The sequence below is a fragment of the Ursus americanus genome, chromosome 9 (assembly GCF_024610735.1).
Source record: "Ursus americanus isolate L20-20 chromosome 9, mUrsAme1.1.p, whole genome shotgun sequence".
In the NCBI taxonomy this organism is placed as follows: Eukaryota; Metazoa; Chordata; class Mammalia; order Carnivora; family Ursidae; genus Ursus; species Ursus americanus.
In genome coordinates this window covers 62880413-62898089 of record NC_142135.1, presented here as the reverse complement: position 1 = coordinate 62898089, position 17677 = coordinate 62880413, and the positions used below count along the sequence as shown (strand labels likewise).

Sequence of the window (17677 nt, the reverse complement as noted above, 5' to 3'; positions counted from 1 at the left end):
CATATTATCTGTCCTCTTGTCAGCCACTCAACAGCACCAAATGCAAGGAGCAATTCCCTCTTTCTTGAAGCTTCTTTTTCTCGTCTTCTTCTATAGCATTGACTTCTAGTGACTTCTCATCTATATGATCTCTAAATATTGGAGTGTTTCTGGCCTCATCTATTCTCTATCCCTACTGTCTTTCACCCAGACTCACAGCTTTATTTATCCTGTTAATACTGTTGACTCTCAAACTTTCCTATCTTCTCCCTTGAACTCCAAATGCCTACTTGATATGTCAGTTTCGGAGGCCAACAGGCATTTCAATAGAAGGAACTATTTTATTCCTTCCGTTGTATTTCCCAACTTATAAAGGTTACCAGTCTCCCCACGTCCTCACACAAAAAAACAAGGATTTGTCCTTGATTCTTCTCTTTCCTTTATTCTTGTACAGCCTACTCAACAAGTTCCATAGGTTTGATCAAAAAATATACCTCCAGTCCATCCATTCCTTTTCATCTCCAAGCAATCATCTTTTCTTAACCTCTGCAGTAGTCTCCCAGCTGATCTCTTTGCTGTTATTCTTGCAACCCATTCTTTAAAAAAAAATTTTTTTAAAGATTTTATTTATCTATTTGAGAGAGAGCGTGAGCAAGTGAGAGAGAAAGCACGAGCAGGGGGAGAAGCAGGCTCCCCACTCAGCAAGGAGCCTGATGTGGGGCTCAATCCCAGGACCCCAGAATCATGACCTGAGCTGAAGGCAGTTGTTTAACCGACTAAGCCACCCAGGCGCGCCCTTGCAACCCATTCTTCACATAGCTGATAATCTTCTAGAACTATAATCCTTTTAGTGACTTTCTATTGTATTTAGAAGAAAGTCAAACTCATGACTATGACCTAAAAGATCTTTATGATCTGGCCCCTATCATAATCTCATATTTAACTGTTGCCTCTTCATTCATTCAACAATTACTTATTGAGTACTTGCAATGTGTTAGAGACCCAGCTAGACACTGGGGCCCCTATCACAGTAAACTGGCCTCTTTTTGGTTCCTAGGATACTCAGAATCTTTACATTTGCTGTTCTCTATGCTTGGCATGTTCTTAGCTCTTTGCACAGATTTGTTCTTTATCATTCTTCAGATCTCACCATAAATGTCATTTCCTCAGAGGTCTTTTTTGATAATCTGTTTTAAAATATCAACCGACCCCTTTTACATTATGTCATCCTATTTAATTTCTTGATAGCCCTTTTCTTCTGTGCTTATTTATTTTCTGACTGTTGCCTCCCCTGTCTCATTTTAATGTAAGCTACTTGAGGGTAGAGACCCTGTGTCTGTCTTGATCATGGTATCCCCAGTGCCTAGAACATGTTTTCTGAACACCTAAAGCAGTGCCTGGCACATAAAATATCATAAATATTTTTAATAGATTAACTTGATGGGGATGGGTTCAGGAAAAACAACACAGAGGAGGTAACATTGAGTTCAATCTTAAAAAATAAGGGTTTGGTTATTTAGACTTTATCATTAGGCTGAATAATCAATAGTAATGAAAGTATTTATTTTGGTTACACATTTATCCTGATTATGTGTTATTAACATAGCCTAAGAATCACTGTAGGTGAAATAGCTTGGTCTTAATGTCATTCAGAAAAACTTCTTTGGGAGGCTAGCATTTTTGTCCCATTATCAAACTTCCTTTGGGAGGCTAGCATTTTTGTCCTGTTATCAAACTTTCATTTTATTTTCATTTCAAAGCATAACAGGGGGGCTCCTGGGTGGCTCAGTTTGTTAAGCATCCAACCCTTGATTTTAGCTCAGGGTTGTAAGATCGAGCCCCACATTGGGCTCCATGCTGTCTGCTTGAGCTTCTCTCTCCCTTTTGCTCTGCCCCTCCTCCCTCTCACTTGTGCTCCGGTTCTCTCTCTCAATAAATAAATAAATAAATAAATAAATAAATAAATAAATAAATAAAATCATTTTAAAAAAGCATAATAGGATAAGGCTTTAAGAATAATGACAATAACTGAAATGAATTTTGGTAATTATTATAATTAACAACTCATCAGATCATTTAAAATATATTCACCACTCATTACCAAGCATTGTGTGTAGAACCTAGCTTACAAAAACACTTTGGAAAAATACTTATACTACACTTAAGATTGATGCCAGTTTGGGAGACTGGAATTCTCTCCCCAGGAAAAGTGAGCTTCTGTGCTTGGCTGCTCTGTTCCTGTTTTCCATGTGGTGTATAAAGAATGTTACACACAGCACAAGTCTTCTCTACTTGACAAAAACTTAGACTTCAGGCTCTGTCACTTTGATTAGGATCATATACATGTATAGTGTATTTCATATAAGGCTGTCGATCTATCACAAGATCATATTATTCAGACAAATACTGCAAAATCATAGGAAAATTAAATAATTCTGATGAATACAAAATGCCCAGTGGGGCAAAAATCTAGAAGAGCAGTCTAAAACTTAAAATCTTTTTAAATGCAGAATTTATCCCACGAACTTTTTACATCCTTCATGTTGTAAGTTGCAACAATTAATTGAGTCATGCTTCCTTATTAGTCTTTTTATTTTAAACATCCATCCTGATTGTTCAGTAGCATTTGGGCATTTTGGGCAGTTCATTTGTAGTATAATACATGTAATATTTTCATAATTATCTACTGCTTACAGTAGTTATGGGACTAGCTAGGTAATAGATCTGAATTTGGAAACAAGTCAGGGGAAACATTTTTTAAAGTCAGTGGATAGCTGTCTGGAAGTAGTTTTGAAAACAAGAGCTTTGTTTATGGGGGAAAGAAGCCCTTCGTTGCTCCTGTGGCTCCAGGTAAAGAAATTATACTACAGCCCACCCCATTGCCATACCAGAAACTATGAGGTCATGGCAGTGGCTCAGCTTACAGATGACTATTTCCAGGAAGCCTTCCCTAGCCCCAGGCTGAGTTAGTGCTACCACAATACTTATGAAAACAGAATCACATTGTAGTCCTGTTAGCTGTTGACTATGGGTTTTTTGAGCCACAGGACTGCATCCTTCCTTCCTCTGATCTACACAGATTAGTACAGTGTCTGACAGACATGTAGGTGTTCAGTACATATTTGAATGAATAAATAATTGAATGAATATGGTATGGTATGACATAACATGCCATGAATATAGCTAGTGCAAATTAGAATAAGTTCAAGATCCATATACTTGCCCAAGGAGGAGCAGCCAGGAGAGAGTTCAGGTCTAATCACAGTTATTAGAAATTCATTCATTGGGAGATCAGAGTTAAGTGGTAAGAAATCTAGTCTTTAGAGGGAAACATTTGATGGAAAAATAATACAGAGAGAAAAAGCATATATTTCCTTCTCAGAAAATCCTCTTACTGTTGGTGAGGGGTGAAGACATTGGGGTATGGAAGAGAAAACCAAGTAAGAGGGCAGATTTATGCAAATAAATACAGTAAGAAGTAGAGATTCATATGCTAGTTTTAGAGTTAATCCAGAATAGTTTTTAAAGTAATAAATTTTATAGATTTTTAGAAAAATAAGTATTTTTAATCACAATTTCATATAAATACTTTAAAATTAATTTTTCTTTATACTACCTTCACATGCAGAAGTTGGTTGTCAACTGCTATGAGCTGATTAAGATTCTCCAGTATTTCTAGGTCTCTTATGTCATCAATATTATTATTGCTGATATTCAATATAGAGAGGGATTTCTGTAAGAAAAATAAATTAGCATTAGTAAATAGTCTAATTAAATGCTGTATATAGGAACCAGAAATCTTAATCTGTGAAAAATTTAAGATTTATCAGTTCAGGCTGTTTTGCTCTTCAGGCAAGAAAATTAAAAGCCATGGAGATTCTGTTTTTATGCCAAATTTTTTCAGACATTAATTTAAGGTCTTTAGTAATTGTGATATGACTTATTATTTTTGTCTAAAGTTCCTTCATAAGTCTGATTTTCCTCTTCTAGAATATAAAAGAAATTTATAGAAAAAAGAAGCCAGGAATCAAGAAGCAAAGAAAGAAAAAAGATGCCCCAACGAACAAATGATAACACTGTAGAAAAATGCTTATTTCAGTTTAAGCAAATTATCATTTTGTGTTAAATGCCACTATGATTTGTACTTACATAGAAAAAAATAGTTTTTGTCTGTTTTTCTAAATAGGAAAAGTGACTAAAAGGTTATCTGGTTTAATTTTTATCTTTATCTCTCTCTATAGTTTTCTCTTGACAATCCATATGTTCAGAAGGCGCTTAAAATAATATTTAGCTAATTAACAAGCAGTATGAACATCAGCTGTGAGTGAGGACATAAATACACAACAGAGCAACACTAAACCAAAGCCATCTTAAAATCTATGGCCTAATAATCTCTACCAAGATTGAGTCTACCCACCAAGGCATCCATATAGCCAACCTTTAGAGAAAATACTTCTTGATACTTTTTAAGAATTTAAATGCAACTTAAAAAATTATGCCTTATATTTAGAATTTTGGAATCTGTTTGGATCTTTGCAAAAATTCAGCAAGCAAAAATGCTTGTACTGATGTTTGTAATAAAACTGACCATCGCCATAGAGGGATCAATTTATTTGGGTCAGTTGAGGTGAGCTGATTCTATGGGGAGGATAGGGAGCGGGTAGGACAGAAATCAGATCACTTCTTTCTTTTCCAATTTAAAGGACTATTTTTCAGTTTTTATAAATTTGGTTCACAAACCTTCTATTGCCTTCTGTTTCTGGGCCTTCTAAAATAAAGCCAATGAAATCTGTAAACACACAATCATGTTCCTTCTAATTGCCCTCTGTTTCTGGGGCCTCTAAAATAAAGCCAATGAAATCTATAAACATACAACCATGTTCCCTTTACATCTCTTGCCCCAGAATTGAAGGTAGCGGATCCTAACAAATCCCATTTTGAAAATTAGCAAAATCCTCCATTGCGCCCTCTGGGTTCTCAACTAATTGTAACACCTTCACAATGTATCTGGGTGTCAGGTCACAGCTGGAGCATCAAATCTGGTGCTCCCAGATCTACCTGCTTCTGATGAGGCAGAGCTGTATGTAGTGCAACATACAATCAAATTAGAATCCAGCGATAAAACAATTATCATCATCACGATTCTCTAGGTTGTTTAAAATTTGCCAAATAATTGTGCATGACTCTTTCCTTAGGCTTTTTCCTAATATTTTAAATTTTGAATCATGATAATCACCAAAGCTGAAATTATGAATGAACTGACATCTGGATTAGAACTTAATAATTTACATAACCTTTCCACAATCCTTTTGATCCTTTTAGTACCGTAGAGGCAGGCATTATTATTCCCACTTTATAGCTGCTGAGTCTCTAAGAAATTATGTGAGAAAAGTTAGTTTTAATCCTCAAATAAATTCTCAGCTGATTGGAACCAGAAAAGACCCTGAATAGCCAGTGGAATGTTGAAAAAGAAAACCAAAGCTGGTGGTATCCCAATCCTGGACTTCAAGCTGTATTACAAAGCTGAATCATCAAGATGGTAATGGGTACTGGCACAAAAACAGACACATAGATCAATGGAACAGAACAGAGAACCCAGAAATGGACCCTCAGCTCTATGGTCAACTAATCTTCAACAAAGCAGGAAAGAATATCCAATGGAAAAAGGACAGTCTTTTCAATAAATGGTGCTGGGAAAATTGGACAGCCACATGTAGAAGAATGAACTGGACGATTTTCTTACACCATACACAAGAATAGACTCAAAATGGATGAAAGACCTAAATGTGAGACAAGAATCCATCAAGATCCTAAAGGGGAACACAGGCAGCAATCTGTGTGACTTTGGCTGCAGCAACTTCTTGCTAGACACGTCTCAAAGGCAAGGGAAACAAAAGCAAAAATAAACTATTGGGACTTCATCAGGATAAGAAGCTTTTGCACAGCAAAGAAAAGAGTCAACAAAACTAAAAGGCAACCTGCAGAATGGGAGAAGGTATTTGCAAATGTCTTGTCAGATAAAGGGCTAATATCCAAGATCTATGAAGAACTTCCCAAATTCAACACCCAAACCCCAAATAATCCAATCAAGAAATGGGCAGAAGACCTGAAAAGACATTTCTCCAAAGAAGACATACAAATAGCCAACAGAAACATGAAAAAAGTGCTCAACATCACTCGGCATTAGGGAAATAACAAATCCAAACCACATTGAGATACCACCTCACACCAGTCAGAATGGCTAAAATTAACAAGTCAGGAAACAACAAATGTTGATGAGGATGCAGAGAAAGGGGAACCCTTTTACGCTGTTGGTGGGCACGCAAGCTGGTGCAGCCACTCTGGAAAATAGTATGGAGTTTCCTCAAGAAGTTAAAAATAGAGCTACCCTACTACCCAACAATTGCACTACTAGGGATTTACCCCAAAGATAACAAATGTAGTGACCCCAATGCTCATAGCAGCAATGTCCACAATAGCCAAACTGTGAAAAGAGCCCAGATGTCTAATGACAGATGAATGGATAAAGATGTGATATATATACAATGGAATATTACTCAGCCATCGGAAAGGATAAATACTTCCATTTACATCAACGTGGATGGAACTGGAGGGCATTATTGCTGAGTGAAATAAGTCAGTCAGAGAAAGACAATTATCACATGGTTTCACTCATATGTGGAGTATAAGAAACAGTGCAGAGGATCATAGAGGAAGGGAGGGAAAACTGAATGGGAAGTCATCAGAGAAGCAGAAAAACCACGAGAGACTCTTAATTATAGGAAACAAACCAAGGGTTGCTGGAGGGAAGGAGAGTGGGGATGTGGGGTAATTGGGTTATGGGCATTAAAGAGGTACGTGATGTGATGAGCACTGGGTGTTATATGCAACTGATAAATTATTGAACACCACATCTAATGGCTAATTGAATTTAAATTAAAAAATTCTCCATTGGCTATATAAACATACAGAGTATATATAATGTCCAAATATCCAAATATACCTTTGCTACCTTTCTTTTCCATTATAACTGTTAATAACTAAATTCTTTGTCAGAATACTCAAATGTGGCCTTACTGCCATAGAATGAAGAGTTCTTGGATCAAACAGAAGCTTTTCTCCAAGAGGAAGCCTCTGACTCTCCACATGAAGCTCTCTTAGTCCTTCTAATCCTTCCAAACCTTCTATGACAGCAATATAATTGCCTCCCAGATACCTGCAAAATATAAAACAATTTTAAATATACATTCTGAAAACATCATAGTCTGTAAACATGATAAAAACATTAACAATCACTAAGCTGAGTGAAAATTACGTAATTGGAAATATGTGGAATATTCTTAGTAATGAATCAGTGAAAGGTTTATTTATATGATTCTGACACTTTATTTAGTCTAAGAAATAAGTTTATTTTTTTTTAAAGTGAGAGAATTGGAATAGTCCTTATTAAATGATCTACTGGTACTCCTTTTATATGTTAGGGTGAAGAATCATCTGGATAGCAGGGTTTGGTTTTTTTGTTTTTGTTTTTTTTTTTTTGAAGATTTTATTTATTTATTTGAGAGACAGAGTGGAGAGAGCATGGAGGTGTGAGGAGAGGAAGAGACAAACTCCCTGCTGAGGAGGGAGACCAACACAGGGCTCCATCCCAGGACCCTGAGATCATGACCTGAGCTGAAGGCAGACACTTAACCAACTGAGCCACTTAGGCACCCCCTGGGTATTAGGTTTAAAAATGGAAAATTTGGGGGCCTAACACTAGAGATTCTTGTTTGGCTATCTAGGTCAGAACCCAGCAAACTGCATTTTTAATTAGCATTTTTCTACACCACTCTCTTCGCGTTCTGAGGTTCTTGGCCCACTTTTTGAGAAGCACTGATAATTCCTCCAATCTTCGTTGTTGAATTAAAATCATTATAGGCAGTAAATGCCTTTTTACAATCAAACCTAAATCAACAGTATCAACTCTATGACCCTGCCCCCTTGAGATGCGTGATTCTGAAAGGAAAGCTCATCAGGTTTCCATGGAAACTTTTTTCACCAGTTGAGTCTTTAAGGATGATTTAGGTATACTTATAAGTGGTTAAGACAACTCACCCTCCTGCAAAACAAAACTTTATCAGGCCCAATGAAACATATTGCCAAGTATTACATGTGTAACAGTTTATTTTATACTAATAATACTACAAGAGAATAAAAATTGAGGCCTGTTCCACAAAACTGCAGGTAGTGGAGAGGCCTGCATGCAAAAATATTACTGTAATGATGACAAACGATTACATTCCTTAAAAATAAAAGCACTTACAATTTTTCCAGTTTCTTTAGTGACCTGAGGTTCTCTATATATGAAATACAGTTGTTCTGTAGGTATAAGTGGGTCAGATTTGTAGCATAATTCAAGTTAGTCATTCGACTAATACGGTTATCATACAAATATAAAACACTAAGATTTTTGCAAGGAGAGAGGTCTTCCTAAAAGGAAAACAAAAACAGGTCATACTTAATTTCTCCTGAAAATTTAGAAGTTTGTTTTTAAGAAAGTTTTTCACTTAATCATTCTGCAAATTTCCTTAAGTTTAATATAAAAGAACAATATTTCTCTGTTCTTAGCATAGTCAAAACAAGTCTAGAATGATTGTAAAATTAGTCCTAGGCTTTAGTATTCTGTAACTATATCAATAAAATTGTATTTGTTAAGAAAGATTTTCCTAGGGCAAGCAGTTTCCTCGGAAGCAATTAGGTTGAAGCATTTAACAAATTATTGCTTCAGCATTATAAATCAGGTTTTTTTCCCCAAGATTTTATTTATTTGAGAGAGAAAGAGTGAGAGCAAGAGAGAGCAAGAGAGAGAGCATGATGAGCGGAGGTGGGGGAGTAGGGGTAGAGGCAGAGGGAGAAGTAGACTCCCTCTGAGAGGGGAGCCCAAAGCGGGGCTCAGTCCCAGGACCCTAAGATCATGACCTGAGCCGAAGGCAGACACTTAACCAACTGAGCCACCCAGACACTCCTATAAATCAGGTCTTAATCTTTCTGTAGGATTAGACGTAAACTAGTTTGTGATACTGAAAATGAGAAGTCATATAGATAGTCAAGAGCAGTAGATTAATAAACTATGATAATGCTTTTGAAGGGAATACTGTTTAGCCATTAGATATCCTTTAGTTTCTTTAGTAATATTTTGTAGATCTCAGAATGAAAATAGTACATTCAATATGAACCACTATCATAAAATTATATGAATACATGCCTAGAAAAAAGACTGGAAGGACATCACCTACACGTTAATAGTGGTTTTCTCTGCATGATGGGATTACGTCAGTTTCTTTTTATGTGTATTTCATAGAAATGCATGCTAGTTACTTTTGAGATAAGAAAATAATTAAAGGTATTTTTTAAAGTCTGCCATTTCTTATGCAGTGGTAGAGTCAACCTAGAGTAATTCAGCAAGAGGTGAAGTGAAGTGATGCTCAGAGTACCCCAGCTTGGGGTTACCTGGCTGGCTCAGTTGTGGAGCCTGAAACTTTTGGTCTTGGGGTTGTAAATTCAAGCTCCACATTGGGCATAGAGATTATTTTTAAAAAAAATTGAATCTGAAAAGTGTCAGGTTTTATTAACAATATTTTAAAAATATAAACACATCTTGGGTATTTTAAGTTTACCAGGTATTCTTATCTTAGTGTGATTTTTTTTTTTTTTTTTTTTTTTTTTTGGTGAGATAGCGAGCACTGGTGCACCTGCGTGCGATAGGGTGGGGGGAAGGACAGAGAGAATCCCAAGCAGGCTCCATGCCCAGTGCAAAGCCTAACATGGGGCCCAATCTCAGGACCCTGAGATCACGACCTGAGCTGAAATCAAGAGTGGGACACTTAACCAAATGAGCCACCCAGCCACCCAGGTGCCCAACTGAATTATAGTTGGCCCTTGAACAACATGGATTTGAACTACATGGGTCCACTTATACAGGGATTATTTTTTGATAAATATTGTACAATACTGTAATGTATTTTATCTTCCTTATGATTTTCTTAATAACATTTTCTTTTCTCTAGCTTACTTTATTGTAAGAATACAGTATATAATATATATACAGAATATGTGTTAATTGACTTTATGTTATCAAGACTTCTGGTAAACAATAGACCATTAAGTTGTTAAGTTTTTGGGACTCAAAAGTTATACAAGGATTTTCAGTTGTGTTGGGTGGTAGGGTGTTGGGGAGTGTGGGGGTGTTGGTGTCCCTAACCCCTGTATTGTTCTAGGGTTAACTGTAACTAGTTTGCTTTCCTCCTAAAAAAGATCATCTAAACCAAAGGAGCACTGATTGTGAGGGAACAAAACAGGCTCTCTGCAGAAGGCAAGTCTGTCATGCTATAATGAGATAGAGAGTTTTCTGGGCAATTGGATTCATGGGGAGAAGAATCACTAAGAAAATGGAAAGAAGGGACGCCTAGGTGACTTAGTCGGTTAAGTGTCTGCCTTTGGCTCAGATCATGATCCTGGGATTGAGTCCCACACATCCTTGTTCAGCAGGAAGCCTGCTTCTCCCTCTGTCAGCTGCTCCCCCTGATTGTGCGCTTTCGCTCGTGCTCTCTTTCTGACAAATAAAATAAAATAGAATTAAAAAAAAAAAGAAAGTGGAAAGAAATACAGAATAGGAACTTAGTAGAGTCTCGGCAAAAAAAGTTAATTGACAGTTGTGCCTGAGGCTTTGGTATTTTTTTCATTCATTTTGATAAACATTTACTAAGCACTTAATATGGGTTAGGCACTGTGTTGGGTGGGGGATTTAGAGGGATGTGAAATAGACATCATCCCTGCCCTCATGTACCTTAAATTTCTGAGGAAATTTCTCTTATCTATAGTCTTTAACATTTTATTGTAGACAGCAGACACCAATACAAATGGCCTAAAAGGGTTATTGCTCCTTTTAAAGTTTCCCAAATTAAAGCCAAGAATTAGCTTAACACAGTGAACATATAGTGTCAAGAGTGTATCCAAGCAAACATAATCTTGTCTGATAAATTATAGTATAACCTCCATTTATATAACCAGTTAAATTATGAGTGAAAAAGATTTCACTGTTAAAAGTTTTGAAATATGGCATTTGCATAGTTAATTCTTGCTGTCTTATTAAAAAAAACTCATATTCCAAGGATCTGGAATTATACAAAAGTATTATCTTCGAAATTATTTTCCAACATACACTTTCATATCTAGTTTGCTACATTATAGAATATTTCAGAGGGACATATATATTTAGCACGTATATTTAACAATCATGATGGTATATTTTATAGAGCCTTAGTTTAATAATTTTAACATCAAAAGCAGGAAATTAAAATGAAAATACAATTTACTAATCAAAATACAGTTAATAAGTATGATCAAAGTATAGTTAATAAGAATGTATTTTCTGATATCAATTTTTAAACTTTATTAATTATGTAAAAATAGGAAATAATTTCAGAATTCTTACTATTGCATCTATATTTTTGTCTGAAAAATTTATATGAGTTATTTTCTTCAGATATTGTGAAGTGGTTTCTTCTTTTCGGGGTTTAAGTTTGCTATTTTTGGCAATTAGATCCAAGGTTAGTCGAACCATGATTTCTCTATAAATCAAACTCTCAGCAGTAGCTCGGCTCTGATACCATGTCAAAAGCAGGTCAAGGCATTGTTTTATGCCCAACTTTCTAAAAATGAAAGAAAGAAAAGGAGTATTATATACATGGTAATTTAGAAAAAATTATTTTGACTTTTAAATTTTCTTATATAAAACTATTTGATAAGCTACTTCAGAGACATTTTTAAAGGCACTTAGGTATTTTCTAAGCTTATAGACTTAATTCTTTTTATAAAAAGATTTAAAACACCAAAATTAATTAAATATACAGTGCTCATTCACTTCTACTTTTAAATCTTTTCCTCTCCCTAGTACTGAGTTGTTACTGTGGGCATCTTTTAAAGGATTTTTTTCCTCTCAAGAAATATCATCTCATGTTCTCATGTGAAGAAACGAAGGCCCAGAGATTTGTCTCAAACTACTCAAGGCAGTAGTCATCTGGCTCCTTTTTCCATAGTACCCATGGCGATCATATTTTCTAAACCCTCAAAACAGAACACATCGTGTAAAAACCTTGAGTTTGTACATAGGACAATAGTGCAAAACACTTGAAAATGGAGCTGGCCTTGAAATTTTGTTATGTTACTACAACTGTAATCCACAAAGAGGCAACATAAGACAGTATTTTTCAGTCCAGACTGCCTGGGTTCAGATTTTGGCTCCACTGCCCCCTGGTCAGGCAATCTTGGGCACGGTATATCGGTTTGTATTTTTCCCCCGTGTCCCCCCACTCACAGTACAGACCAGGCAATGGGCCTGGGCTGAGATGTTTTTGGTGGGTTTACTCTGCTTCCTCTTTCTGTACAGTCCATGTAAGAACACAGCCTGTGGTAAGCACCAGGGGGCTATGTTACCTCTGTTTCTTATACAATTAGAATAATGGCACCTACTTCCAAGAGATATTGTGAAGATTACATAAGATAATCATGTATAGAATATTCTGCATGGTGCCTGGTACATAGGTCAGCGAATGCTTGCTATCACATTATTTTATTGTTTTGTTCACAGAGAAGCTGAATACTATTTACTTCACTGTTTCACCTGGAATACATTAGGGCTATTAAATAAGGGGAACATACTATTAATAAAATTAATTAATAAAATATTGCTTTATGTAAGAGATCCATATGTGGTCCATAAGTTTAAAGTAACCCATTTTTTCCAATCATCCAGGAAGTATAGCTATTCAAGTGATAAATATCCCAGTTTTGTAAAATTTACTGTATTTTTTAAAGTATAGTTTAAAATTAAGCATTATTATTCTCATGTATCTGGAATTTAACCAACAAAACCCCTCAATTTGCATCATATTCTGGACATGAAATCAATACTTTGGAGGAAAAATGAATTTAGTAGAGGATGGATTCCAATTTGCATTCTCATACATTGACATATAGCTACCCAGGCTATATTATATAAATGCCCACAATACAATATTTGAAGATATGGACTGTATCCTTATATACTTCAGAATGCAAAATGTAATCTATAGAATAAAATTATTAAATCTTTGTAGATTTTTGAAATTTGCATGAATTCATTTTATAACAAAAATTTAAGATTATTGTTTACAGATCAAATTTCAAACATGACAATAATATTCTGAACAAAGTTTCTAATTAAGTAAAAAAACCCTTTTCTTAATATTGCCTTAAAAATATTTCATGATGAAAGTGTAAAGAGTAACACCACAGTCATGGACCTACAGGCCACCTTAAAATAGAAAACATTATAAATACATTTAGAACCCTTCTATACCTTTCTCCCTGTTCCTTTTAGTGTTTAGGGTTAGATGTCTCTTATTTTTAGAGTTTAGAGTTAGATTCATGCCTTTATACTTTTACTATAGATGTATGTTTAGCTAAACAACATATAGTAACTTTTTAAAATATATTTTTACAGTCATAAATCGTACTATTCTGATTCCAGCTTTCTTTTTTGCTTAATGTTTCATTTGTGAGAATCATCAGAGTTGATATGTATAGCTCTAGAATATTTGTATTGCTGTATAACATTCGATTGTAAGGAATTTATTTCTGATGATGATAGATCTTTGGGTGTTTTTTTTTCTTCTTTTGCAGTGTTGCTTTTATGATTCTTATATACATGTCATTTTTAGCACATGTGCAAGAGTTTTTTTAGGGTTTAAAACTGGGAGTGGCTATTTCTGGGTTGCACATTTTTAACTCCACTATTAATGGCCAAATTTTTCTCCGAAGGAGTTTTACCAGTGCAGTTAAGAGAGTTCCGATTGCTTTACAATGCAATCTATGCCAGTGTCAGCACTTGATAATGGCTTTTTGCCAATCTGGTGGGTGTGAAGTGATATTTCATTATTTCTGTTTTTCCTCAGATCTTTTTGTATGTAAAAATAAAACAAAAAAGGGATTTGAAAACAGCCAGATCAGTAGTCTCATCTCCTCCTTGTGTTTTAATTTGTGTTTTATAATTACTAGAGATTGAGGGTCTTTTCCTGTTTATCGCCACGTGTTGTTCCTTTTCTGTTAATTGTGGTTTCTTATATTTTGCCCATTTTTCCTTATGGGTTGTGTTTTTATAAGTAATTTTTAGATACACTATATTTTTATCAGATACCAATATATCATCGATTATATATATAGCAAATATCTATTCCCCGATTATAGTTTGTCTTTTCTCCTTTTTTTTTTCCTCCCAGTTTGTGTTTAACGGCATCTTCTAAAAAACCAGAAGCTATATATTTTTAATGTGGTCAGGTGTATCATTTTTTTTTTGCTTGTGTTTTATGCTTTTTGTGGCTTATTTAGTAACTCATTCCCTATCTACATTTTAAGAGAAAGACCTTTTTTTCTTTTTCTTGTAGACATATTTAGGTTTTGCTTTGCACATTTTGTCTGCATTCCTGTGATCAGAAGCAGCAATCAGTGGTCAGAGGACAGATCCTTGATGTTTGGTGGCTAGTATGCTTTTTGCCTATTTTGGCTACTGCAAGCTGTGTGTAAGATACTCCAGAAACCCCTGCGTAGCTTCCTGCTACGGGGTGGGGTGTAGGGGATGAATAGCTGCTGTAGAGCTGAAATTGACCGAAATTTATTGAGGCTTAATAGCTAAGTCTTCCCCTGGAAGCTGTAAACCTTCAGTAGACTCCAGGTTCTAAAATATTTACACCAGACAGATTCTGTCAATGCAGTTGTTGTGTAGGTGGGGAAACAGATGCTTCCTAATCTGCTGTAGTCCCAGAATCCTCTCCTCCTTAAATCTTTCATATACATTTTAAAATCGATTTATCACGTTCCATGAAAAATCCTGTCAGGATTTTGTTAGGAATTGCATTGAATTTATAAACAGTTTGTGAAGTACTAACACGTCTCTTATATTGAGTCTTCTTTTCCATCACTGTGGTATGCCTTTCTATTTTAGGAGTGCTTCTTTCATGATTTTCAATAGTTTTATAATTTTCTTGTAATTAAGGCCATGCATAATTTTTTTGGTCATTTTTAGGGATCATATATCTTTGTTGACACTGCAAGTGACATTCTTTTAGGAATTACATTCTATGGAGCTAGTGTGTACAAATGCAATATTTAAAAATATATTTGAAATATTTAAAATATTTTAAAAATATGATTACTATTTTAAAATTTTAGAACTTTTTCTGGAAATTTCAAATATCATTTTTACACTGATAACTGTGGTGAAAATGCATATCTTAAAGTGATTATTTACCCCAGGATTTCTTTCTTACAGCTGAATCAGGAAACTGCTGTACAGGTGGCCATGCACGAGCAACCCTGTGCTATGAAGGGGGTGATGTCCTATGGGGATAATTTTTACCTGTGGAAGACAGGAACCACAAATTATTTATTCTCCCTTCTTTCCCCTGTGGACTTTTAGGAGACACAGTAATTTCAAAAGGTCTCACCCCTGACAGCAGCTCTGGTCCTCTGGGTTATATACTGGGCTATATTTATTCTCTTTCCATATCGCTCTCATTCCTTTTTTCCTTCTCTCCTGCTTCCCTGAGATTACAATCCCCCCAAAAAAGTGCTATCATATGAGTCTTTGCTTCAGACTCTATTTTCTAAACTGGGCTTAAACAGACAAATTTTGGATCATCTGAATCCTCATGAATGACCATGCTATAAATGGATTTTGTCTCTAGGTTCCAGTACACAAACTGGTGTTTGTATAGAAACAAATTTAATTCTCTCAGATAATTAGAAAAGCAAAGGGGCAAATGTGGTATATAAATGAAGTATTAATTAAATCAAGGCCAATGGACCTCATCAACGAGCTATAGGAAAACTTTCCAGGGGCTTGAATATGGAAAGGGAGATAATGGAATCAACCCATAACACACAATAATAGAGACTTCACGCAAAAGAACCTGTACTGTAGCAGTCGAATCCACAAGAGGGGAATTAGTTTTATCAAAACACCACCATTCATCTTGTTAATGTAATATTAATTTAAACTTTATTGGTATTGTAGTTTGTTTTAGAGGTACTATAAGCTTCGGGTATTTAAATTGAACCTAGTTTGGGTTTGGACACATTTTAGAACATTATAATAAAAATAATTATGTCAACACCTGTAGGGTGTCCTTGCTTTTCTTTAAAAAGAGGTTCATTATTTCCAAAGTTTGAGAAACAGCTTTCTCATAATTTTTCACTACTAGATACTTGTTATTTCGGGATTCCTCTTGCCTAGGATAGCTCTCTTTCTTTGGATTGCCAGTGGGGGACAGTTTAGAGCTGCTTTACAGGCTCTGGGAATCCATTTTAGTGGACCCTTTGCCTTAATTTATCTCTCGGGGCTCCCACAGGCTACAGGCAGTGGATGTTTCCAAATTTAGTTTGTATATTTCTCTTAGCGAGCCCCAGGCTCACTGGCTTCCCAAAGCTCTAAATCACCGGTCCGGCTCTCAGGCTTTCCTTTTCGAACTCCGTGCTCACAGATCCGTGCTCACAGATCCCGCTCCCTCAGCTCGGCGACCACCCCTCCACCCGTGTCTCCCTCCTCTGGAGCTGTTTCCCAGCCTTGCCCGATTCTAGCTATTTGTAAAAACTTCCAGACTGATTTTCTGGAAATTCTAGATGTCTAGAGATAAGGCTTAGGGATTTTCATTTTAACCAGTGACCCAAGAAAGTCTTACTGGCAGGCAAGTTTGAGAAACGTGGCTCTAGGTTTCCTCAGTCCCCACGTTTCTTCCCTGAAGGCACCTCACCACTTGCGGGATGAGCCGAGCCTGGAAGTCAAGTTTGTAAATTTCTTTGGCGCCGGGTTCCTCAGAAGCCCAGGTGCTGTTGCCAGGTGACCGGACGCTCTTGCCAGGGCCACAGTTTCCGGGAAATCTCGCGATGTCTCCGGAAGCGCCCTCAGCTGTGGCCTGGCGCGGGTCACTGTGACGCGAAGGCGGGAGGTTGATGGCCATTAGACGGGGTTTGAGTGGAGCCAGTTAGCTTGGTGAGGTCGTGAGGCATCGGTCATATTAGCGGTTTAGTGAATCAAACAGTTGCTAAAACAGTGTTTGGCAGGACACGATTTCCCCCTACCGGATTATCCTTCTGTCAGCTTTGAATGTTTCAGCGCCCGATAACCACCTTTTCCCAGTAACAGACCAGGAAATTGTCTGAACCAAAGTACAACCCATACTCCACCCTTTCCTCGGGTAAAACCCAAAGTCCATAGGGTAACATTCTAATTGTTCCTAATGATAAGCTTCACTGCTTGCTTCTGGCTTTCCGTTCTCCAGTATTCCAATCTGACACTTGGCCCAATGTGCCCTGTTTTAAAAGAAATTTCCCCGCTCCTCATCGCTCCTCAAGGTAGCAATAGGACACACCTTATTTCCTTAATTCTTATTTTCCCTTTTGAGTTTCAAGGACCCAGCTTGGAATTAAAACATCCTTTCTGAAGGTTTCCTATGTACTCAGTCTTGTAAGTGTTGTTCTTTTCTGCACCCAAAGCAATTAGGATGCATTAAATTCTTTAGCATAGTACTTAATACATTACTATGTATTTGTTACTAACCCATTGTCTGCAATAAGATGGTAAATTCTTTGAGGGCAAGGATTATGCCTTAACTTCTCTATT

The 17677-nt window shown here is 36.3% G+C and overlaps 1 protein-coding gene and 1 non-coding gene across 2 annotated transcripts in view; both read right to left on the bottom strand.

The window, feature by feature from the left end:
• The window catches only part of PPP1R42 (protein phosphatase 1 regulatory subunit 42), a 45409-nt gene extending 28230 nt beyond the window's left edge, over nt 1-17179 (bottom strand). The window contains 6 exon segments of the mRNA XM_045788989.2: nt 3596-3712; nt 7057-7195; nt 8285-8451; nt 11456-11672; nt 15308-15415; nt 16809-17179. Of these exon segments, the coding sequence (XP_045644945.2) occupies nt 3596-3712; nt 7057-7195; nt 8285-8451; nt 11456-11584 (552 nt within the window). The 5' untranslated portion in view covers nt 11585-11672; nt 15308-15415; nt 16809-17179.
• On the bottom strand, nt 12320-12449 carry LOC123786841 (small nucleolar RNA SNORA51). The gene has a single exon (XR_006778063.2). It is a non-coding gene; the product is annotated as a small nucleolar RNA SNORA51 (small nucleolar RNA).
• Nucleotides 17180-17677: the final 498 nt, after the last annotated feature.